General features: G+C 35.4%; 1 protein-coding gene across 6 annotated transcripts in view; it reads right to left on the reverse strand.

Annotated features, from left to right (window-relative positions):
- The window catches only part of DMD (dystrophin), a 971,087-nt gene that overhangs the window by 350,435 nt on the left and 594,279 nt on the right, over positions 1–26,373 (reverse strand). For all 6 annotated transcript variants that reach the window (XM_050969735.1, XM_050969772.1, XM_050969742.1 and 3 more), the window contains one exon: positions 14,060–14,224. In XM_050969735.1, the coding sequence (XP_050825692.1) occupies positions 14,060–14,224 (165 nt within the window). The remainder of the gene's footprint in view (positions 1–14,059; positions 14,225–26,373) is intronic.

Genomic DNA, 26,373 nt, shown 5'->3' on the forward strand with positions numbered 1-26,373 from the left:
TATCCATTGCAGCTGTCTATCCTGAAAAGGAAATTTCCTGGAGGTACTGAAGATAGATGAAATTATTAGCTGTAGAGACATGACCTGCAGATACAGGATATGAAAAGAATTTGGCTGTGGTGGTCATATACTGATAAAGCACAGCTAATCATCCAGTTGGACTGCGAAAAGGTGCAGTCAGAATTCTTTGAGATTGGATGTGATTCAGAATATTTTATTTTGAGACTGGACAGGACGGGATGAAATAGCTGCTCTTGTTCCACCAAGACTGCAGATCCTCTCTAATTTGCAGTGCATAATATAAAAGAGAAAATAACAAACCCGAGAGAACTGACAGAGAAAAAGGAAATTTGGCAGAAAAACAAAATGAGAAATTCAAGCAAGAAAATAAGGGAACTCACAATAATTTTACTAGCTCTCTCTTAGTATTCTGTGTTCTTAGGTGCTAGAGAAGAGCAGCTTTGGAGGAAGAAAAGTTATGTAGATCAACACAGTAGCAGATGTGGGGTACACCACAAGCACCTTGACTGGCAAGTGAACTTTGGTGATAATTATAAAAATACTGAGCCATGAAATTTCTTCTTGTAAACAAAAAAGAGAAATCATAATTTATTCTCTCTTATTGCATAAATAATTCAATAAACTGATTTAAAAATAATTTAACTTGTGAGAGAAGAATTGACACATTTATTTATTTTACCATCAAATTCATAGTATTATTATTCTTTTTTTAGTCAGGGCTTAGATGCAAATTTTCATTCTCTTTTAAAGTTAGTAAAAGAATAATTTTCAGAAAAATTTCTGGCTACAAAAATGAACTAGGAAAGAAATCAAAATCAAAATCTGTTACTGGTCTAGCACTGGCTTGTGGACTGCAACATGTTTTTAGATATGCCCATTTTCTGATATAAGTCTTTCATAAATCATTTTAAAAGAATGTGCATGAGGATCTATTTCCACCATTTATCTTCCAACAGTTTCACTGGAAGGAATGGCAAAGATTGCTCTAGTACATTACTTCAACAGCAAAAGTGGAGGTAGATTTCAGTAAATAGAATTTATAGTATTATTTATAGTATCAGATTTATTATTCTTATTGCATGGAAAGAATGCTGTAAGTTCATTTTCAGCTTCCTGGTTTGCAAATGAAAATGGAGAAGTTATATCCACACTCTGAGTGGTGGCACCTTTTGTTTTAATTTCTATAAATTAGTATGTTCTCAGAAGTTGATCTTTATAGAATCACAACCCTTGATTTCATCTGGAAAAAGGAAAATTCTTATTACAAAGAATAGAAAGAATTAGTAAGCAAATGCAATTCAACTGAGCCTAGGCTTACGTGGATGTATTGGGCACAGCTGGGATGAACCTAACTTTGCTCACAGCAGCCTGGATGGCACAATGTTTTTCATTTACAATAAAAACAGTGTTGATAACACAGGCATCTTTTAGCTGTTGCTGAGTAGCACTGACACAAACCCAACAAACTCTGCTTCTCATGCTGCTCCACCAGCAAACAGGCTGGAGGTGCACAGCAAACTGGGAGGGGACACAGCGGCAACAGCCAGCCCCAACTGACCAAAGGGATATCCCAGCCCACTCAACATATAAAGGCCATGGGGAAGGATGAAAAGGGGGCATCTGGAGCAAAAGAGCTTGTCTTTCCAAGTAACTGTTTCTCATGAATGAGCCCAGCTTTCCTGGAGATAGCTGAACACCTCCCTGCCCTTGGGAACTGGTGAATGAATTCCTTCTTTGCTTTGCTTTGCAAGATTTGTTTTACCTGTTAAACTGTCTTTATCTCAACCCCCCCCAGTCTTCTCATCTTTGCTCTTATAGTTCTTTTACCCATCCCACTGGGAAGGTAGAGATGGGAGGGGGGCAGGTGGTGAGCAAGCAGCTGTGTGGGGCTGAGCTGCCTGTCATCATTAACCCACAACAACTCTTTAGAAAGTATTCACCTGCCCTCCAAGCATCTTTAAATGCAAAATCTTTCCACTGAAAAGCACTGACTCTCTTAACAAGAGCATCTCACAAGAGTTAAGCTTTACAGCACTGTACTCAATGTCAAAGCTGCCTTTACTTGGAAATTTAACACAAAATCTGCAACAGGATTGAGTGATTTCCACATTATCACTAACTTTAGTGAGAGAAAGAGCTAAGGTTAATTTAGGCTTACACATTTATTTTAACTTAAATCAGCAAGTAAAAAATAAACCAATTTTTGCTCAAATATGGCCCAAAATAATATCAGCCAAATCAAACATTCAAATATCTATCAGGTACAAAAACTTTGTATCATTTCCAATGTAGAAAAAACTATGAAGACATACATTGCCTGTTTCTAATATTTATTATATAGCAATCAATTCAAAGCAAAAGAAATCATAGCTAATAGGACCTTTTGCAGCTGTAAGTGTTCATTTGAATGAGCTCCTCTCCAGATTCCAGTATTTTAAATTGCTTGTGATCAGTAGAGAAAAAAAATATAATCTTACAAAAGAAGAGTAACTGTTTCATAAATAATATGCTATTATCAAGAATATATCCAAGGCCTTTCAAGAACTGTGCTTTGAAGAAATACAATATTTTCTGTTAAGAGTAGAACATATGAAAAAGATAGTGAGAATGTTAGAAAACTCTTTTGTTGAATAGGAGAGGAAATTTCCTATCTTAGAAAATATAACTGCACTGAAGCAATCTGCAGTTTTGGTATTAACTTCACTAGAGCCTTGGTAAACTGCCCTGTCATTTCTCTAAGTTTGCTTTTGTATTTATTGGTTTATTATATTAAGAACACCTTGAATAGTACCTGAGCTGCTATCAGTAGTACAAGGAGGAAGCCAAAAGCCAAAGCTGAGGTACTAGCTCACTAACTTCTAACCAACTCACCCACACTTCTAAAAAGCTTATGCTTTCAACAATGAAATCAAATCTTGATTTATTATCCATTATTTACAATTAAAAAAATACTACTACACATCAAATACTTGATCACCTTTCAAAAATCTTTCACTTCCTGAGATGCTGGGACACAGTGTTTGCAATCCATCCTTATGGCTACAAAGTCTGTCAAAAATTAAATTTGAAAGGATTACTCATTGGGAAAGTTTTGCCATATTTTCACAAGCCACCTGCAGCTAATATTGTTTAATATTCTTGCAATTGCATTAGATTTCTTCAGAAGAGATTTGGACACACTGTTTAAAGGCTCAAAGCTCACAAGCAAAATATGGATTGGGCTGCTCCTTGAAGTCCCATAAGAAAATTTCAAGGAAGAGCCATAACTGATTTAGGTACAGAATATCAAGATATAGGAATTTTAAATTTCATCATCAGAAGTTTTCCCAGTTTAGCCTTTTGCCAAATCAGGCATTGATACCAGAATATGAGACAGATCTCTGAGGTACATCTTCCTAATGTGCTCTTATAGCCAAACTACACTACCTCTTATTGTATTTAAAACTAATCCTTTAAAAGTATGTTAGCAAAATGAAAAGGTGAAAGAATCAGTAAAGTGTAAAAATCTGACTTATCTGGGCCCAGATTTTCAAGGAAAAACTGACAAATGATGACTGATGGAGGAAAAATACAGCAATGTCCATTTGGCATTTTCATTCTCTTCTGTGGAGCAATTTTCTTTTATTTACCTAGAATTAGGTTTGCTACTCCTCAGCCTTGCTCTTCTGTTCTAACTTAAGGTTGTCAAGTATATAACAAAGTGATTGACAAGAGTTGACTGCCTTCTTATTGTCATTCAAAGTTATCAAGGACAAAATCCAAATACATGTTGTTTTTTAAAAATAAAGAGGTATTCACTTTTTGTGAAGCATGGTCAGTTTTTATCTGAAAATAAAATAAACTCATTATGCTGTTTAAAATATATGACAAGTGACCACCACAGAGAGTAAACAGATATTCTACACTCAGGAAGAGTTTGAAGCAGTACAAGCAAAAATCAAGGCTGTATATGCCTTGGAAAAAGACTCAAGTGTAGAGGAGCATGAGAGGAGTGAGTGATGACCCAGAGGTAAGGAGGGAGTAAAGGGAAAAGATTGAGAAACTGAGTAAGCAGGGAGAAAGGACCATTGAGATTGCAAGAGGATTTGGAGTCAAAGGTGGCTGGAAAATAAAAAGTGGTTTGTTATACTGTCTGGAGAAGATGATTTGAAAGGGTCAGCAGGGTTTTCAGTGAGCTAGCAGTAGAAACATGAATTTCTGCATTCTGCCAACTCACTTCCTATCCAGAAGTGTCATTTCTCCATCCATTCCTTAAATGGAACTTGCATTTCTGTCCATCTTTTCCATATCCTCAACATCAATAATAACCTCAATCTGTCACAATTGTCCTGGAAAACTGTTTTCCAGGGGAAATAGCAGTGCTGAAGACCAGACAGAATTCCCAGAAAGTGCAGGTTTAACCTTTTCCTATGCTCAGAAGGAGGGATGATGACTCCTAAGGCTTTCAGCAGGTAGGAGGAGGAGGAGCAGGCACTACCACCTCCTTCTACTCCGTGCCCTGTCCCCATAGCCTTCCTTCCATCCCACACATCCTGAGCTCTCCTGCAGGGGAAAGGAGCACCAGCTGCAGACATTTGTAGAACATGAAGGATGGGGTTGTCTCCTCAGGTTGGAATAGAGCAGCTTCAGTTCCTCTTTTAACAGCAGGGGAACTGGAATCAAGCTGAGCATCCCAGGCCATTTTGTCCTAAAAAGAATAAATCATTGCAGTGGCAAAGAATTTGTAAAAGTATTAAATGCAAATGGACCCCATGTAAATGCACACAATGGTAATATGCAACTTATTAAAATAAAGTCCAAAAATGCAAAAGAAGAAAATCTAAAGACTGTTTACTTGATGTATGCTTTTACTACACTGTGCAGCTTGTTCAACCAGACAGAGAGGAGTATGGAATAAGGCTGGGTAAATATGTGTATTTTAATTTCCTCATAAGAAGTTTTGTGTGTACTTTCTACATTTGCTGCCACTGACCAAATAAAAGAAAAAAAAATAAATAAAAGAAAAAAAAGTCAGAGAAAAAAAAGCTTCTGTTTAATGTGCATTTGACCCAAACTAGTTAATGGACTTTATCCATTAATTTTTAAGATTATTTCTACAATCTAAAAGTATTGATTTTAAGAATATAGTAGATAACTAATAAGGCGAAATGGCATTTAAAATATAGAATGTGTAGAATATAGAATTCATCCTTTGTTTTCTGGGTTACACTAGTCAAACCGCAAAATTAAAGTACACAAATCCTTGTCAAGTTTAGAGTATGTTCTAGGACTCCTTTAAGCAAGAACATATTACTGTTCATTTTCTTCTGAAGTATTTTTGTTCTTTCAAAATTTTGTATTTGAAGTAGGAATTCAGTAAATAAAATCTCACTGCCTCAGAAACTTAGAATGTTTTAGATGGAAAAAATTTGAAAATGTTATTAAATGAAGATTGCTATCAGTAATAAAAGATATCAGAAGTTCTAGCTACTTCTTTTCTAGGTTAACTAAGGTGTTTCTGGACTGCACAACTAGGGAGCAAAAGAAAACAAGTTTTATTATGCAAATTGAGCAGGGCTGAAGAAATCTGTGAATTGAAATTTTTCAGAAGACTTTGACAGTTTGACTTTATAAAAATACTGACCCATAGATTTCAAACACCAAATAACAAAGTAAATAATCCACAATAGTAGCTAAAATTTATGAGCAACTAAAATTATATAGCATTAGCCAATTTGTAAGCTTTTCTTAGCTTACTAGACAACATACTTTTCATTCTTCACATATTTGGGTTTCTAAAATTGCTTTTGGCTAATAGTATCTTGTTGACTACATCACAACACAATAAAGCAGCTTTACTATGTACATATTAGAAAGAAGTTAGATTTTTTTTTGGCCGTAAAAAAGCTTTTAACTCCCATTTAAAGTATTTTTCTAAAGTCTTAGCACACCACAAATGTTACATGGACTACATTTAAAAAGTGCAATCTGAATGTAACAGATTGCAAAATGTTAATTTTATCTTAGTCACAGTTGCAGTAGGTTGTAATAAGAAAGCTTTTACTTCTGGTATGTCTTATCCAGTCATTTTGGGTTTTATATACTTAAGAAAACACTATTATTCTTACTCTGCTCTTCAAAATACAGCATGAATTTAACCATGCTTTGAAACTTTCTAGGATCCTTCCTATAAGCAAGATATCTGGGAATCTTTAATCAAAACTTTCAATGACTTGGGATCCTGTCATATGCAGAATTTGGATTGAATAGGACTATCAGGAAATAAATATTTATAGGAAAAGAAAACTGGGATAAATCAAGACAAAAAGTTGGTTGGATTTTCTGAAGGTATTTTCTTATGCTGTCAACTAGAGCAGCATCACTTCCAAGATCCCCCTTTTTTTCTTGTAACTGAAGTAAACAAATCTCAGCAGAACAGCCAGTAAGATGATATAAAGGTCAGCATTTGCACAACTTTCTTGAGCCATAACTTTGGAGCTCCCCAGATTGTTGATGCCGTAGGCAAAGCTGTTTCAAAGTGTAAAGTATAGGTCTATATCCACATGTTCAGAGTAAAGAATCCCTAAAAGATTTAAGTATATTAAATCTGGATGACTGAATCAGAATAAACAGATTCGAAGTGCTCATGTACGTCCTTAAATGTTCCATTAAAGAGACAATGAAGAAGCAAATATAACTTTCATTATAGCAACATTTGCCACCTACTTAGACTTTGATTATCTGACTTTTCCAAAAAAAAGCTTGTGATTAAAGACAACCACATTATTATCAGGACCAAAAAAATAATTGCTTTGACCACTACAAGAATTGTTTTTTGAACTAATACTAATTAGATACTCCATATTTTCTTTCTGGTCTGAATTAGAACAACAGTACTGATGGTGAACAAACAGGGTTTAGTAATTACTGTCTATTAATACAGTATTGGACCTCTCTCTAGTTTGGCAAACAAAGCACTGACAGAAAGATGGAGTTAAATAAACTCATCCGAGAAAAAATGTGCAGGTTTTTAACTCAACCATTGAAGTAATTTAGAAGGAGATGTGGATGACTGTTCATATGTGGAAATTAGAAACAGTCTTGGTTGGTTTGGTTTCCTCTGGGATATTTCAATTATTAGTTTTGAGAGAGGTGTATTGCAGTTCAAGCAGAAAATAAGCCAGAAAATGGAAAGGATGACTTTATAAACCAGGTCTGACTGGACGACCAGAGTAGTATCTTCTGACCTTTTACTGAACCAACTATACTAATGCTGTACATATCTCAGAGACAACAAATTGTTGACTGCTCAAAGTCAGCTTCAGGGTTGCCATTCTGCATGGAGGAGTTGTAACTGTTTCTGTATAAATGTTTCATATAATATCTTAATAGCCCAGCAGTATTTGTGGGCTTGTTTTAGGGGTTCTTTTTAATATTAACATTTTTTGAAAAAAAATACAAAAAAAACCAAAAAACATTGCAAAATGTTTGTCAGTGATGTCAGTGATGTCTAAGTTAAAAGGGAAGGTAGAAACCATCCTATTAAAAGTTTGTAGAAGTCCACACTTCAGTAATTGCCACACAGCTTTCTCTGGTGTTAAATCTACTATCTCCTGCTGTTAGATGGATATCCCACACATTTCTAGGCCAAAATACTGCCAAAGTACCCTGGGAAATCTATATCAAAATACTGTGAAATTGCCACAGACTTGAAAGAAGCAAGGCTACCCTCAGAGAGCCCAAGAAGCAAAGAAAAAATTGAGATAGTGCTGTTAGACGCAGGAACCAGGCAGATCTAAAAATGCTAAATAAAACTTCCTAATGTCAAAATTACTTCACTGACAGACAGTATTTCATATCACCCATGTTATCCTGCAGGGCTTCAGCTTTACACTGAGGGAATATGATTGCATTAAGAGTTGAAAAGTAGACATAACTTCCTAGGACTCAGCTTTACTTATATGAGTAAAGACTGTGGCAATACAACCAGCAAAACCATGGTATTTGAATGTGCAGGAGTTAGAAAATGCACATATTTAGCTGTGGATTTTTTTACTGACAGAGGAAGAAAAATAGCTAAGAAATATAAAGTTGATCAACATAAATTGAAAGCAGGACCAGGAAAATCAAGGCATTACATGGTCAATAATACTGAGAGATTTCTGATTGAAAAAAAAGTGCCAGCATGTAAAATCTGACATAGTAAGAGCTGAGCTTCAGCATGCCATTGGTGAAAGGTTCTCCTGCCATGGCTGCATCCACCGACTGTGGCTGTAACACCCACAGCTTAGACACCAATGCTGGCAGAAGCTGCATTGTAAACAGAGCTGTTCTGTTCACTACTCCCATATTTTTCCATGCAGTAATGCAAACAACTGTTGTACTATTTCCTTGGCACCAGTTTGTAAAATTGGAAATCCATGATGATACATCTAAGTTTGTGAAGTATGAATACTAAATCATGCAAAATAGCTATCAGAATGAGGGTAAACCCAGGTCAAAGAACAAACCCAGACAGAGTCATTCTGTCAAGCTTGGGAAACCAGAGTTATAAAAGACACAATATTAAATATATTCTACATGCATGAGAAGCTGGTACACTGCAGACCTGGAAGTGTTCCAGTACTCAGAAGTAGCAGAGGAGTCAAGCCTCTCTTATAGATGTAGATTTCATGCTTTCCCCATGCATATACATCAGTATTTCACAGGTGTTGGCTACATATAATGCTATTATTGGAAATGATCACGTCAATGTGGTAAAAAAAATATTCAACAAAAAGAACAAAGATCTATCCTAATAATTTACATTTGTAGCCTGCAAATATGCATTTCAATGTTGATTTATTTGAATACTTTCTTAAATTAAAAAAATATATATTTGACAGTTTATAGAAGAAAACTGTAATTAAGGATGAAAATAATGAGTGAAGCAAACACTGGTACAGAGGCTTTCTACATCCTGAGAATGAAGAATCCTTTCTCTACTCTTACTCAATACATATGTTTCTTACGTATTGAGAAATGAGTTATTAAAGCTCAAGTGTGATTTTTGACACCACTGCTAAAAATTATCTTAACTGAGGGTGTGGGTCCTAATTGTGGCACTACAACCTCTAAATTGTGGCCAAGAAAATTATGAAGACTAATCATAATGGCATAAAATATATTGAGTTTACTGAGCCATACTGTAATTCTTTGAGGTAAGTGTAGAGTTATGTTAGCAGAATGAGCTGAAAGGAAAAAAAAATCAGCAGGAGATATATTTTATAGTAAATGCTGCTGCAAAGTACATTATGCTTTCTGGGACTGGCTATCTAAAAAGTTTTTTTCTACAATTTTATAATATTCACATTTTTCTTAACATTTTTGGCTGCTTTTAAAACTGACATTTGTAAACACTTTAGAAGCTAAGATGTTGCCCATAACCTCAAATGACAGAATGTTCCAGGGATTGTAGGACTGCAAAGTCACCTGGCATGTACCTTGGTCACCACAAGTTCCTACTTCCCATGGTTGACCAAGGAACATGCTGGACTTGTCCAATCTCTTTATGTCTGCATCTTTTACTCTGTTTTCTAACTGCATTACTGTGAGGTAGGAAAGAGCCTGTCTGCCCATGTATGTTTTTACTAAACTTGGCATTCAAGTGTAGGAAGCAATAGGTATTAAGCACCTGGAACCATGAACTATTTAGCCAACGAACATTAATTCCTTTGGTTGCAAGAGTCTTTAAACAGCAAAAAGTTTTAAATGAACTTGGGGCCCCCAAGTCCCATTGAGATGCCCATGGTGAAGGAAGACCAACAGCACACCCATGTTGGATCCATGGGTGGTGCTATCTTCTGCTCAACCCACCTCTGTCTCTTCCTCCTGCTCACTCTCTCCCTCCCCTCTCTTTTCTATTTCATTCTATCTCTCTACCTCCCATTTCACAGTTAAATAAAATCTGTACTTTTGACTTCAGCATATGATCCTGTTTGCACCCTAATTTGGGTAGAGGCATCTTAATAATTGGATCTTAATGACTCTTATTTTCATATAACTAATTTTCATCTTTCCCTGATTTTTTTATGTGGTGACAGAAATAATGAACTAAAAGGGGAGAGGGCTATGCCCAAATTATTCAGCATAACTACTTACACAATTAAATTGTGAGCTTTGCTTCTAGTATAGGACAAACTGCAAAGGCAATGCCCAGGCATGGCCGGGGATTAGCACCAGCCACACATGCAGCAACAGAAATTTTGGATGCAACTGTGTTCTTGGGGGAGTGGGGATTATTGCTGAAGGAATGCAAGCTGTGCTGCACCAGTTACCTTCTAGGCCAATAAATGGTCCTGGGAACTTCATAACTGAAAATAGAGAGGTATTTTTAACAGCTATAGGAAGGATTTAAATTGCTCTACCTGTCGCCAAGCCCAATTATGTATTGTGTCTCCAAAGTCTTTGTTAAATTCTCTGTAACAACATGTAATAATTTTGCCTTTGGTTGCACCTTTTTTACTCTTATACGATTACTTTTGTTCCACCATTTAAAGTTTACACAGCTGGAGATTTTATTTAAATTTTCTTCTAAGTAAATTTAAGGAACTTCTCATCTCTTTTAAATAGCTGATTTTTGCAGGTGAAAAAAGTTATGAACTTTTAAACTGGTATTAATTCAGAGAAATTAAAAGTTTTCAGTGTGAGTTGTGATAGTGAAATTTCCAGATATTGTCCTTTATGGACTTATTATGCATGTATTATACAGATCAACATTATTTAAAAGGTTAAATCAGATTATCTGATAAGGACCTGCGTTTATTATACCCCTTGATTTAAGGAAGAAGATTCAAGGATAGTTATCAGATTAGAGTTGCATGTCAGAAGCAAAGGTTGATATGGTTTTGAGAGAAAGAAATCACTATATTTTGGAAAAGTCTTTCAGAATATTGATAATTGGTATTTTAGATGCACTTTTGTATCAATTTTGAATTTCAGCTACCACAAATCTCTGTAATTGAAATTTGCTAAATATAAGTAAAAATGCAGGAAAGCTGCTTTAAAATAGGCATATTACTTCAACATAATATTGCTAACAAGCTAAAGACACACCAGACATACATTTAAAATAAACACATATCCATGTTCTCTTTCTCTTCTACCTATCCAACCCCACATGTTCTTATAATTTATTTCAACCCGCTTCTGAGGTCAGAAAATTTCCAACACTCAATATTTTGTGTCCTTTAGAAATTATTAACCTTACAATACTTAAAGTTTATACGTACTCATGCTAATTTTGGAACTATTTTTCAGAAAAAACAACTTAGAAAACCAAAAAATTGGGAGAGGACTTAATGGCTGAGGAGAAAGGACAACTTATCCTTGCAGGCTTAGTAAGAGTGTGAAGAACGCTGACAGAAATTTTATAGAACGCAATATCTCAAATGAAATTAAAATAAAAATAAAATTAAAATTTGCAAGCCATTACATCAAATACTATAATCAAACTAGTCTGGTTTTCCTGAGGACTTACATAAACCTGGTCTTTTCCACTCCAGTGCTATATTTACAAGTGTGATGGCCAGTTTTAAACTTCTGCTTCATAGATTCCAAGCTTTTACAATGTCCAAAAAGATTATTTGTAAAATTTTTTATCCAATTTCTTTTCTAAAAATATTATGACTATGTTCTTCATTCTACTAGGTGATCATAAGTGTCACCCTTGTTTCTGAGAAAAGGAGTTAAAAAATCCTGTAGGAGATACTTCAGTGTTCTTTGGATATTGGTGAAGGCATTAAAATACTTGTAGAATAAATGTTGAATATTTTTACAGCATCTGGGAATTCCAGAGCAAAATACACATCCTTTGCATAGGTAGGATACACACCCTTACTTTTTTAAAGGTGCACATTAACCATAGCAATTTAAATTAATATAAATTGTGATTAGGATAGCAATTTAAAAATACACATAAATATAAACATTTCATCATTTATTTGAGAGGGTATGTATGTCCAGGTTTGACCCAGTGTAGGGCAGACAGCATGTTAGCATGGGTCTGAGGGTTTGAAGTCAAGTGTAAAGTTGAACACTGTCATTAATAGGCTGCTTTCCTAAAATATATCTTCTCATTCATATTCTCATGAGTTTTGTAGTTATTAATGGTCTTACTCTGCTAAGTCTTAAAAAAAAGGTTCTGAGGACATAATCTGCCTTCAGAGATAACTAATAAAGTGTCTTAAATGTAAGTTTCTCTCTGTCAAAAGAAACCTGCACTCTGAATAACCTAATTCAACATCTTAAAGAAGTGAAATCTATGGCTTTTAAAAGCAATCCACACAGATAACATGCAGATAAGAAGCAAATACACTTCATGTGATTTCAGTCCTTATAATAGTAGTAGTCCTTGTAATCCTTAAAGTCCTTATAATCACAGCTAAGTTGTCTACAACCAAAACTATTCAACCATTAAAAAAGTGATATAAAGGAAAAAAAAAAGGGGATAAGAAGGAAAGTGATATAAATTTATCTGTGAAAGAAATTTGGTGGAGTCTTTCAAAGAGAGAAAGGGTATTTGAGTTTCTTTGGAGCTCTTCATTGTTCCCCCACCTCTCAGGGCGTACATGACTTTCTCCCTCCATTTCAGGACTACAGATTTTTTTTTATTTTTTTGTCTTTTTTTTTCCTGTTCTTTCAACCATTTTTCAGAAATATTCTAGTCACATCACCACAAGATGGAAGAACCAAGCAGAACATTTCACTCACAATAAGTATGGAAAACTATAGTCCTATATTTTGCAGAAATTTAGCCCTATTTTCATTTTACATAAAATCCAATGGTGGAATCATTATAGAAATACAGGAACAAAATAGAAAAATATTTGAATCAACTAAAATTTCTGTTAAACTACACGAGATAAGTAGTTAAGTTTTCTTGAAATCAAAATTCCATCAGTCATTCAGTAATACAATGACATTTGCAAAAAGCTACACTAATTTTATCCTTTAGAAGGGGAACAAATGCTATTGCTGAACTCATTCTGACAATTATAGGACTGCAACAGGACTTGAGATTCAGTGTTTTATATAATGTGATTGCATGGCTTAAAAAGTGCTCGGGCATTAAACCAGTTCCTTAGGAGAAACAAAGTTAAAGTAAACTTAATAAACATGCTCTGTAAAACCATGCATCTTCAGGAGCAGGTATCATTCCATTTCTTTCAATACATGAAAATTTTCAATGTTTATATTTTTTTCATTTTCCACTGAAAATTGCACCATCAAATTGATTAAAAAAACCCCCTGTGACTTCTGTTTAATCTTCACCTATGTGAACAGGATGATGAGCTACTATATAACCTCAGAGTTTTTGATGATTTATTGTTCTTTAAATATATCCTCAGTTTATTTGAAGACCATGTATGCATAGATAAAGAGCAAGGCCAAAAGATCTAGTGTACACCCAGCAGGACAGTTGACGCTAGACAGTATTTTTCAGCCTTAATTCCTCTAGCCTCAGTCAATCCATACACAGCCATTTTTTTTAATACTTAAATAAATATCAAAGATCAGATTAAAAATATTTTTCTCACAGTTATTAGATAATCTCCTTTATTGATTCTGGAGTGTTATCTGTGCAGTTAAATATCTTTCCTTGCAGTATCAGAACAGCATTATGGTCCTAAATGTTCTGATTTTCATATAGTCATAATAGCTTTAATAAAATGGCTTTAATGGTTCAACGCTAGTATAATGAATTTTAGTTCACTTTATATTAAATTTGATGCACTGACTTTTGGGGCTATCTTTTCATGTACATAATATGGCAAAAATAATAGGTTATCCTCATACATCATCTTGGAACCATTAGTTCTAATCAGCCCTCTCACTAGAAGCCATTCAGCAGAAAAGAATAAAAGGTTTCCTTAATTCACAGAGTTTTGAACTTCTGGGAACTATTGCTGACTTCTGCCTCAAAGTTACCTCATTAATAAACACTATACACTGATATTTCAAACTGAAATTTTTGACCACTAAGTACTCCAATGCTTTTTTAAACTGGAGGAAAATTTACCTTAATATCAAAGGCTCCTGGCTGACCCACTTTGTTGTAAAGCTCTAGCTGGTTCTTGACAGGTGTTACCCACAATATCACCTGATTTAGTTGTTGATCAAGTTCAACAAAATCCTTTAGCAGAATCTCTATTTCTTTCTGTTTTTCTGGAAGATCTTTGGACACCTGAAAAAACACCAGAAGCCATTACATTAGCAAAAAAACCACAAACAAACTACAAAAAAATTAAATACTACACATATATGCATTTATATAAAATGTTAAAATACAAGTTTTATATATTTGAAGAAGAGAAAGAGAGGGTAGACCTAACAATCAAATTATTATGGCAGGTATGTTGCAATTCAGTTGAAACACAGTCTGTCCTAAAAAAACCCAGCAAAAACCCACAACACACATACAAAAACTTAAAATAAAATGTTTTAAAAATCAAACCTTACCATCAGGCTTTTCAGTTTTTTTAGTAAAAAAAATGTTTCAATATAGTAATTGTTTTAAAGCTCAATTTTTAATCAGGAAAAAAAAAATTGAAAACTTGACATTGATCACTTGAATTATAGCTAACCTTTCTTGACATCTTAAATGTAGATATTTATAAGCATGTTTCCTTATAAGGTGTCTAGAGTTGCCAACTGGATCCATAGATGCATAAGCAGATGCACACAGTGAAGAAAAATAATCAAGAAATATATCATCAATTCAGATCAGGCAACTTGGTTCTCTGATTTGTATTCAAAGTAGTCAGATTTTTAACTTAGCACATTCTTCTATGCCAACAATATTAGAAATTAAGAATCAGTGAATGGCACAGTTCAAATCTATCTCTGAAGCACTTGGAGTAAATGTAGGAACAGGCTGGCAATAAATAAGCCAACACAAAGATCCATGCTGTCCTTCTCAGACTGTTTTCTACAGCTAGAGAGGTGAGGAGTCACAACTCTACGCCATGGGCAACATCGCAAACACAGCCTAGGGGAGAAACCATCTGTACTTTCCAAAGAAGAAAAAAAGCAGCAAATATAGGGCATGGGCAGATACAGAACTATGGTGGTTCATCAGTGAAATCAGCCAAGAAATGTAGCTGGCTTTCCATATCATGAAAAGTAAGGTTTACTAACATTCATTTTTCAAAGCATATTTTTTACCAAAGTGACCCTCTTAAAAGCATGAGATTTCTGTGACCCACAATATAAAATACATCCCCTCTAAAGTTAAGCAGCTTTAATGGTAGCACTACTATCATACTGCCCAGCTACAGAAGTATTAGTGCCCTGTACTTCTGGTCCCTGAAATTTTTCAGAAGACAATAAATACAAACTCAGAGTCATGTAAGCAATGAGTGATACTAAAACCAAACTACCAGATGCTGGGAGAACATAAGAACACAACTGTCTCATGACATGTACGTTTCTTTGAAAATTTGGTGTGAGAATATTGATTTGTAGGTACTAAAATAATCCCTCTACCTAATCCCTGCAGGTGATTTTTAAGACTGTATGTAAGGGGTATTTGTAATTCAAGAAGTTGGTTTGCCATATATTACATTGCCTCCATTGTTTGTTATAAACACCTCCTAACATCGTTTTTAATGAAGACTGATTCATGAAGCAAATTACTTTTTCTATCTTCATAATATTTTAAAATACAATTTAAAAATATGATTTATTATATATATATCATTTAAAAATCTGTTTTTCAAAAATGGCCGCAGAAAAGAAAGAAAACAATTAAAAATGCATTCATTTCCCTTATGTGTAAACTCTAAATTTATGCAGACCTTGGCCTAATTTCATACAAGATTGGTTTCATCTTTCTTACAACTTTTGAATGTTAATCTCTAATGTTTACTAGCTTTAATATTAATGTAAATAAGTTCCACAGAAATACAACTGAAAGCAAATAGGTAATCATAGGCAGATAAAAATCCAAGCTGACTTCTGAAGATCTGAAATTTAAATTAATCTGCTTCCAATCAATATTAATCAAGTATTTTAGGTGTAATAAAGGAAAGAGAAAGAAAAATTTGTAGAGGTTTTGAGGAGAGGAAGAGAAAGGGGGAAGTAACCAATTATATTCTAAGGCATAGTCCATCCAGAGCAGCAGTAGATGAATAATTAAATTTTGGTAACAGGCTGTACTTCAGCCACTGTTTTCAAAACATTTATTGATCCCACCTATGATGAGAGGTAAACTGTAATTTAAATAAATGCAGCTTTTTCTTGCAAATTGTCCCCTGCTTTGAAGTTATAGCACAAATAAAGGATTATAATATATTTAACATAAAAATAAAGAAATCTTTTGATCAGTTAATTATATATGGTAGTGTCATCTAATTTTACCACAGAGGTAAAAAGAACAACAGCAAATAAATAAAAATCTTTCACCAACTCAGGTTAGGGCTACAGGTAAGTGTTTAACAAGGCAATGCCTTGTAAAATCCAAGTAATGTGTCACATGTCATTGTGTGGGACAGAGACTTAGATGCTGGTTATCAGGATTTCATTTGCCAGCTCATTGTGGTTTGTTTGGGGTTTTTTGTAAGCTCTGTCATAAAGCCATCAAGCTGGCTAATCAAATTAGAGCCTGATGAGTTTAAGGTAATTACAAGTCTGCCTATCAAGCCAAGGTACTGTTGCAGACTGTCTCCTGGGGGACAGCTTGTTTCCTGAGCTAATTCTGCAGCTCACCAGAAGCATAAATTGGAAAATCTCCACGGAGTAATGGACATGGACACGATGACTGGCTGTTCAGATTTATGCCCTTTCTGTGGCAGAGGAGTACATGTGGAGATGGGGCCCTCCAGAATCTTCCCTACTGTTTTACTCACAGTCCTTCCAGCCTGCTCTGCACAGCTCCAGGAGATGCACCCCTGAGGTGGGATTCCAGGGCTGGTGGGAGCTATAACAGTCCCACAGCTTTTGTTTCTGGGCTTTCTGAATGAGTTGGTAGAAGTTCTTGGATGCCTCCAGGGAGGAATGAGCAGCAGCAAGTGTCCCACTTCAATACTCTCTTTTATGTTTTTGCTTTGGGCCCCATCCTCCTTTTATTCACTTGTTGTCTTGGGGTAACGATCCAGTGTTTACTTACTTTCATTCCCTTTGGTCTCTTATGTCTTTCCCTCCTATTTAAGAAAGAGTGCTAAGTTTTATCAGATGATGGCTGGAGTTCTTTTCTAAGAGTGACAACCAATAGAACAGTGGCCATAAGGCAAAACCAGCAGCAGAGTGAGAACAGGGCCAACATGAAATGCTTTCCCCAGGGTCTGCCTAGGACTGACACAGGCCTGATGAAGCCATGCTACAAACGGGCAAGGAAGACAGGGTGCAAATATAAACATGAATTGAATAAAAGTAACCTCAGCTGGAACATCTTTCTAAAAATCTGGGTTATCCCTTTCAGTACAAATTAAACATTTTCAACTTTGCCTTATTTCCCAACAGATGAACATTGACAATACCCCTTGGTTTGCAACCAAAGATGTGAAATAAATTTGCAAGTGGAAACACCAAAAGTATGGATTATACTTTCAAAGCAAACAAATCTGAGTTCAACATCAAAGGACAATAGAATTTCAATGTTATGTGTCAAAACATCATTAATCTCAAAGCACGTGATACATCTCAAATTTTGTACTTTAGTTCAAGTGCTAATTAAGTAAGATTAATTGGAAGCTTAGTGGCAGAATAATGGAAAAGATTTAAGCTCTAAATGGCAAAACAGCAGAAGAGCTTAATTTTACCAACTGGCATTGGTCTTCAAAATATTCAATCTTATTCTGACCTGAAACTATCAGACCATTTTCCACGTATGAAATTTTACTTTTTCTAAATTTTTCTCTTTTCAGTAAAACACACATACACAAAAAAATCACAAAAAACTGCCAGCACAAAAAATCTCTTAAAACATGAGAATTTCTGAAATTTGAATAATTGCATGCTTTCAAAACCTAGGTCTTATTCTAAGTATTTTAATTTCTTCTCCCTATGAATTTTAAAATTCCTTGCATTGCTTGCTTCTGTTCCATCTGAACCTGATGTCTTGCATGATTTTACCCCACAAGGGTCCTAAACAACACAGTACTAGGCTGATTCTATCCCTACCCCAAACTGATTACTTTGGTGCAAAACCTTACCTATGCTCATACTGGCAGTTTAGATCTCCTTGATAATTTCCCTTGCTCCAATTTTCCACTGCTATTTCTCACTTGAGCTTTAGATTGTTATTTTTTCAGTTTACACAGAGTTGTGTGCATGCAGTATAGGAAGAATTAGAGCTCTGCAGATGGAAAGGAATATCAGTTCTTATGATAACAGATACAAAGGGAGGAAGGATTTTTATAAAGTATGTCACCTGATGTAAAATCATATTCTGTTTTCCCATTGTGTTTAATTCTTATGAATATCCAGAAAGCAGATTCAATTAACGCAGTATCAATTAAAATAATGGCTGTAGGGTTACAGCTCAATCTTTTAACTCAAGAACAATGCTCAAAATGAAAAAGTTGAAACTAATTAGGTAGAGACAGTAAGTAAGAAATATCAAACATGGAGGAATAGTTTTGCAGAAGTCAGAAATGCTATTGCAAATTAATTAACTTGATGAGCTATATTACTAGTAAGGAATCATTATATTTAAAGGTAAGGAAAGCCACTGAAATGACTTGGACATATTATACTTAGAGTGACTGAGACCTGATTTCAAACATCACTTCTCTCTCACAAATCAACCTCTTTCTCCGTTTACCTGAAATGACTAAAGAGAAAATAATGCAGTTATTACCCAGATATTTGAGAATATAGAAAAGGACATGCATCTCTCCAACATGTAATTTTTCAAAAAAGAATATGAAGAATTTTTTCAGTGGTAAGTAGAGAGGAAAGAAATCCTAAATCCTGTCATTTTAACAGCAGTGAAAATGTGTCAGTTCAGTTCCTCCAATACTAAAGTACCTCTTTTTCTTGCTATCTGCCTCACCAAACTCAAAGAGGACAGCGCTTACAAACAGATATTATTTTGAGGAATCTGAGAGTGGATTAAAATTTAGCTATCCTGATATGCATAACAAGATAATCTGCAATAAACAGGGGCAAAACTATGTTGTGGGACATCTGTGAATACTTTAAAAAATGTTATTTTTGTATATCCCCCTTGGGAGGGTCACTTAGATACACAAAGCACTTCATGAAAATAGGCTTCAAATATATGATAACTGATAGTGTCAGATTTAAAAAAAAAAATAGACTTGCTTGCATAGATAAAAATGAAGTATTCTGTATGAACAACTGAGGAAGCTTTCTGTATGAATTTCTTTTCTTACTAAATGTAAATCAAGCAGCAGCTTCTTCTTAACCATTCAGTTTCTGAAAAAAATGCAAATATTAGGAAAAGAAGCAACAGCGACTGACTACATTGCAATCAGCCCAGTGCATAACTGGACTGGAAGCAGGTTTGATATCATCCAAGGGAGGACTTGAATAATAAAGTAATAACTGAAGTCATAACAACTATTAAATGCAAACTTCAATCCAGATTTATTGACAAATCATAACTGACACTTCCATAGCACTTGTAAGATGATTACATGAAACAGAAATTCTTACAGCCACTGTTCAGAAAGTTTGATCTGCTCAAAATCACCATCCCTAGAGCATGTACTAAAGAATGATTTAAAATGGAAGAAGGAAAAGTTGATTTATATGCATGCATGATGGTTTTTCTTCATGAAAAACCATCAGAGTACAAAAGAGTTTCATATAAGTTCAGTTTAGGATGCAATTTAGTTAATTAACTGAGCCATTTGCATTAGCAAACTCAGTATTGACTTTAAAACAAAATCCATGTAATTCCTTTAAACTCATGAATATTTATGAGCCATAGTGTCTCTGAAAAAGTTGGAGTAAAGATTTTATTATTACAGGAAAATTAAAGCAGGCTACTAAAAATATGTATAGAAGAATTTATTTGCTAAATATAGAAGAGTTTTATTTGCTTTTTATCTACCATTTCATGTTGCCTTGCAAGGCTCCCAGGATCTGACCTTGGCAGGTGTTTATTTGGTCTTGTTTTTTCAAACACTTCTCAATGGAATATTTGTAATATTCTCTACTTTAATTTTTACTAAAAAATATTTTATTTCCCCATGAATGCAGAAAACTAAAGCAGTCCAAAAAACCAATGCCCCAAACAATTTTCTGTTTCATCTGGCTGTCTAGATTTTTAAAAAGCAACCAAACATATTCCCCCACCCCAAAGACTTGCTTTGTTTTTCTTCCATGGTAATGTGATCATATATATCACAGTCTTCTGAATATCTTTATTTTTATAGGTAATACTTGTAACTAATTGTCATTCATTCTGCTCTCCACTCTCAGAAATTCTCCTTTGTCAAGGGCATTTTTGAGTGCGAGTCCCTCCATCTTAAATCTCAGCTAAATAATCTAGTCCAGGAATATAATTTTTTAATCTATTTTTCTTACTCAGTTCCTGAAATCCAAAAGCAGCCACAAAGGCTTTAGAGTCTAGCTCTTTCAGTAATTCTTAATGAAGGATTTTCTGACATGAAAATTATTTAAAAATAAATGCAATATGCCCTAAAGGTCCTTTCCCTGGTTTACAGCAGAAAGTACTATGTATATCCCTCAGGCTAAACACAGTTCTGGGAGGGACTGCAGGGGATAATGACTTAAATTTAGGATTTTGCCCATTACAGCAAAATTGTATAGAGTAACTGTGACCACCAAAGCCCACTGCCCACTTGAATGTGCTCCCTGATGGGACTCTGAGCTTAGCCACCTGATGGGAGCTGGAGGTAAGATAAAGGTGATACTATTGTCCAGTTATCTCAGGTCTAGGGAGAGGAAAACAAGGCTGGGGGGAGAAGAATATATCCACAAAGAAAACCAAACTCAGCAGTTGTGCTGAGAATCAGCTCTGGATCGGTTTGGGGTGGGAGGACGAGAGCTTTTGGGTGTGTGACAAGACTCCATCTTCTCTCACACAAACTGGCTCAGTTGCAAGAGAAGATGGACACCAATCAGGCCACATACATGGGACATTCATGTGAGAGGCAGCTGAGGAGGTGTCATAAACCATCAAAGAAGCCCAAAGTGTCCCCCATGTTCATTTCTAAGGCCTTGCACCAGAGGACTGCACGTGAGGCAAAGGGATGCAACAGATCTGGAGTCTGTTGCAAGAGACTTCTCCTCTGGGGGAGGTACCTGAGCATTCCACCTGGCCTGAACATATATTATTCCATTGAACACTATGTTTTTTTTGGGACCCTCACCACTGAGACCAGAAGAAAAGGATCAACAGGACACCATCAGGATTCATGAGGAAGTTAAAACTGCAGTGAGGTCTCCCCTCAGTCTCCTCCAGGCTAAACAGAACAAGTGCCCTCAGCTGCTCCTCACACAGCTTCACCTCCAGACACTTCACCATCCTCGCTGCCCTCCTTTAGATGCTCTCTAACATCTGAATGCCTTTTTTATAGTGTGGCACCCAAATCTGCCCCCAGCACTTGAGGTGAGGCTGCCCCAGAGCAGAGCAGAGCAGGACAATCCCCTCCCTTGCCCAGCTGGCCATGCTGTTCCTGATGCCCCCAGGACAGGGATGTCCCTCCTGGCTGCCAGGGCACTGCTGGCTCAGCTTTCCATCAACCAGGACTCTCCAGGTCCATTCTCACAGTGATGCTTTCCAGCCCCTCATTCCTCACTCAGTCTGTACATCCAGGGTTGAGGAGAAGTTTACCTTTATTTTAGACTATTGCATTTGAGGGAATTTTAATTACATAGGCATGTTACTATACAGAGAGGTCTATATGATTAAAGTATAATCCTTATCTTGTAAACAGCAAAGAGTAAAACATTGATTGTAAGCCCCTATGGTCTTCCTAAATAGAGATGGATGAAAAACCTGACAGACAATGGCAGTGTCTGTCTTGGAAGTGAAGTTTTAGAAAGCCCAAGTCGTCGCAATTGATTGGTGTGCAGTAGTATCTGAGCATTGCTCATTACAAGTGAAATCTCTCTTAGATACACAGAACTTTGTTGTAAAAAAATGTGTGCTGATTTGCCTGAAGTTACTTGTTTGTTATCTAGTATTTTGGCATCAATAATAACTCAATGTAACTCATATGTCAGGACATACGTATTGAATTAGTACTTCTTACATTCTTAGTCTTGGCATAACTTCTTAAAAATATGAATATTATATTCTGGATTTGTATGGCAAACAAGTATAATAAGGAATTTTAAGATGGTTGGCAAGATAATGTGATATATATTGTGTATATACACACATGAATGTATTTAATCATGCTTTTATGGCTTCAGTGGCTAATACAGACTTTTTAGCCCTGCATGACTTGACTGTATTTCATATTTTTCTTTGCTTAGCTTTTAAAATTTTAATTAATACTGGCTGTTAGCATTATGCAAATTAAAAAAAAATTAAGCCTACATATGCTTGTTTCTTAGGGCTTGTGACACTCCCATATTTGTCCAAAGAACATTTGCATCAAATTTCTTTTTGCTATACATGAGGCCAATTTTGAGTATGGCTGATGATAACATGAATGTGGACTACACTTAATTAGCCATCTATGACAAGCTGTCAGAGGAAATTCAGCATAACAAAAGACTTTATTGTATTCAATGGAATCAGGTCACTCATTAAATGAAAGTAAATCCAGAAAAATGTCAGCCTTCTGATCCCCAAAATGACAGTTATACTATTCTTATTTCAAATTGAAAGAACAGAAATCAAACTGTAGCATTCCTTTTCCAACAAATTTTCCTCTACATACCACAAATAACAACAGTTATCTGTTGCAGTTCCAGCTGTGAGCTCGAATTAAGTTGCATTCACTTGCTGGAAGTTTTATGTCATTGCAGGTAATCTATGAGTAATTTCTACTCAAGGCAAGTTATAATGCATGAACTATAACCTTGTTACGACTTTGTGTTTCTGCACTTTTGGGCCCATCTGTTTTTCTCTACACTTGATCAACCAAGCTAAGACAACCTACGCCTGTTCTGGTGGTACAGAAAATGTTCACAAATTATAGCCATGTCACTCCACTCTAATTTTTATCTCGTCCACATAGCACAACAAATTGATTTGCTGTGTCAGTAAAGAGTGAAATAGTCTCTTCAGTGTCTAGTAATTAGAACTAATACTAGTAGACAAATTAAAGGGCAGCAAAACAAAATGTCTCCATCAGGCACTTATAATAACCTTCATAATACGTACAATAGATGTTGAGAAGACTAAGGTGGATAAATGAGGAGAATGCTGATTTTGGCATCCAGCTTACTTTCAGATAATTTAGCTCATCGCTCTTGGCTGACACCAGACCAAGAATAATATTAAAGAGTAATAAACTCCTTCCAGCAAACCTCTGATTCCATGGTTCACTGGTCTCAGACCTAATCTATCAATCCATTTACTGCACAGTAAAAGGTAAGGAACACATTACAGATCTGTTACATGCCATGGCAGGTGGTATATGACAAGAACTGAATTCATCACAAACTCCAGTGCTGCGTACCCTTTTGTGTGCTTTGAAGCACTAGGTGGTTACCTTACTTGGCTATCACAGCAGAAGATACTTTAAGCTTTGAAAATAAATGAAAAATTCTTGATGTGAAGGCATAAAAATGGTCATAAAACACTTCATTTTTCATAATATTAAGACTCCCCAAAGATAGTGCTATTTTCATTTTTACAAGAAATACTGGCTTTGGAGAGGGTACAATAAGTAAAACCAGGATAGAATTTAAAAGTCATGCCTTTCAAATGTGGGCTATAATCTTCATTCTCTGCTCAAACTATATTGTATTAGGAAACAGCCTATTAGTATCACTATTTAATAAAGTTGTGTAAGGAAATGTAGTAAAATTATTACAATCCAAAGGAAGAAAAACTCTTTGCATGTCTACTCTCAAGGTCATCAGCACATGATATAAACACCCAAAAGCAAAGACAATTCTGAAGTAAAAGCTAAAAAGATACTTTTATGTGACTGCAATTCCCTTCATACTAAATTTCTTTTCTAGGTTATTTCTATTGCTGTAGGGCAACAGTTTCTGTGACTGTAAAGAAGGTTTGAACATGACTTATTTCAAATACGTCACTTGAAGGTTAGGACTCACAGGTGTTGTCCCCTATTCCCCTGCTTGGCAGATCAAGGCAAAACAAAAATTTGTGATAACTTTAGGAGATATTTGGCCACATCCTCAGCTGGTGTAAATTTCCCCAGCTTCTCTGAAGTAAGCAGAATTACTCTAGTGTACGCCAGATAAGGACCTATCTAACATTATTTATGTTACTGTCGTGTATGTGTCATATCTTGAAAATAGTATCATCCTGCAAAATGAGATAATCATAAACAGTAGATTGTTACATGTTCATTTCTAGCAGAGATTCCAGAAAAGAAAACATTCAGTTTGAAACAAAGGATTAAGTATAGGATACACTCTTAAGAGGGAGTGGAGAGACAGAAAAGCCCCAGAGAAATCTCTGTGTGATGATGTTTGTCTATTGTGCTTTGAGGAATACAAAAAATATATCCTCACCAAAATCACTGACTACAGAATCTTCCTCAGGTGACCTAAGAATTTTTCTTGATATAAAAGTGCTCATCCTGTGAGCTTTGGCTCAGAGCAAACATCTGTGGGGCTTTTCCAGTGCTTACATATCCATATCTACAGCTGAAAAAACAGAACATTAAGTTCCCCTGTCAGGCTCGCAGTTTCTTTCCCTGACTTCTAGTTTTAATTCAGGTCCTGGATTTTCAGGGCAGAAAGTGAAACAAATAATTGAGGTTGCCTAAACAAATCATGAGTAACAGCAAAAAAATACGAAAATGAAAAAGTAATTATTTTTCCCTTCAGTATCATTGGGAAAATCTTACCAAACCCCAAAATAAGGGTCTAACCTTTTGCTTTGTTTTGTTTTCTACATCTGCCAAGATCACAGAGAAAACAGAAAACCCGAGAAGGAGAGCACATTCAGAGAAGATGTATGGATTTGAGTATTGTAATTTTCAAATTCAGTTTCTGTTCTTTAAAAAAAAATGGACAAAAAACCCACAAGCAAACCAAACCACTGCATTTTGCAGATTCTTTACATTCAGAGACCAAGGGACAATGAGAACTCAGTTTTATACATCTCCATGGGTAGATAACAGAGATAAAAATTATGTGGCAAGTAGTCTCAAATGGAAGATTTCTTTCCTCGGTTTATACTCTTTTAATAGTAAATGAAATTTTTCAAGTAAGAAATTCAAAGAGTAATTATCTTGCCAGACACATTAGATCTAGGAGACATAAAATTATAAAAATTCAGCAAATTGTAATGATTCACTGAACAGTAGTTCTTGTCTCACATATTCCACCCAAACCTAAGTACTTTCAGCGACATTCGTGGTTGCTCTGACTGTGACAGGGGACCTGAAACATTTTGTAATCAACCAGCAGAAAATGAAAATTCCAAGTTTTTAGGTATATGACTAATCAGTAAAATGCTACATACAGTGAAAAATTGCAGATTTTCTTAAAATATATATATGTGATCTGACTCCAGGTTAATTAGTTTCTCCTGAAAACTAATGCTGTCTTTTAAAAATCACAGCTTAGGTATTACCATGGTCCCTGAACTCAGCTATGTACGTGCTTCCTTCAGCCAGTAGATAACACTGTTTTGATCTTGAAGTATTCTGAATTCTTCTGTATAGATTGATTTCAGAAGCCCATTTATAGAGAAAAAGATACTTCTGTCCAACCACTGAAATAATGATTTATGTGTCCAATCTGGAGATTGTGGATGTGATCAATATTTATTATCCACTTTTGCCTGAGTCATTAGCTAATATTCTGAACTTTGCCAGACTGCTCCTGTTAGGAAGAAACTAGTAATAGTACCACATCAAGTTCCTTTTTATTTCTCAGATCTGTGCTTGAAATTCATTTGTATTCATGGAAATGGTAAAAGAGTACCCGGGATGTATTCTTGACCAGAAAATCTTTTCAGAAGATTATTTTCTCACTTTTTTCCTCCCCATAGAACTAAAAACAATGATTTTTTTCTTTTTGCCCCAGCATCCTGGTAACTTTAAAAAACAGATACCACAGGTTAATGCCCCCGACTGACTTCGCAATCAGTCTCAACAGAAATCCTTCAGCTGGATTCTACCTTGATAGTTTCCAAGCAGACTAATCCATACCTTGGGCAGTAGTTCTCTGGTCAATGCTTTCTATCATTTCTACCATGACAACACTCAAATTATCTACCTTTCTTTACCAGATTTGTTA

The sequence above is a fragment of the Serinus canaria genome, chromosome 1 (genome assembly GCF_022539315.1).
Source record: "Serinus canaria isolate serCan28SL12 chromosome 1, serCan2020, whole genome shotgun sequence".
In the NCBI taxonomy this organism is placed as follows: domain Eukaryota; kingdom Metazoa; phylum Chordata; class Aves; order Passeriformes; family Fringillidae; genus Serinus; species Serinus canaria.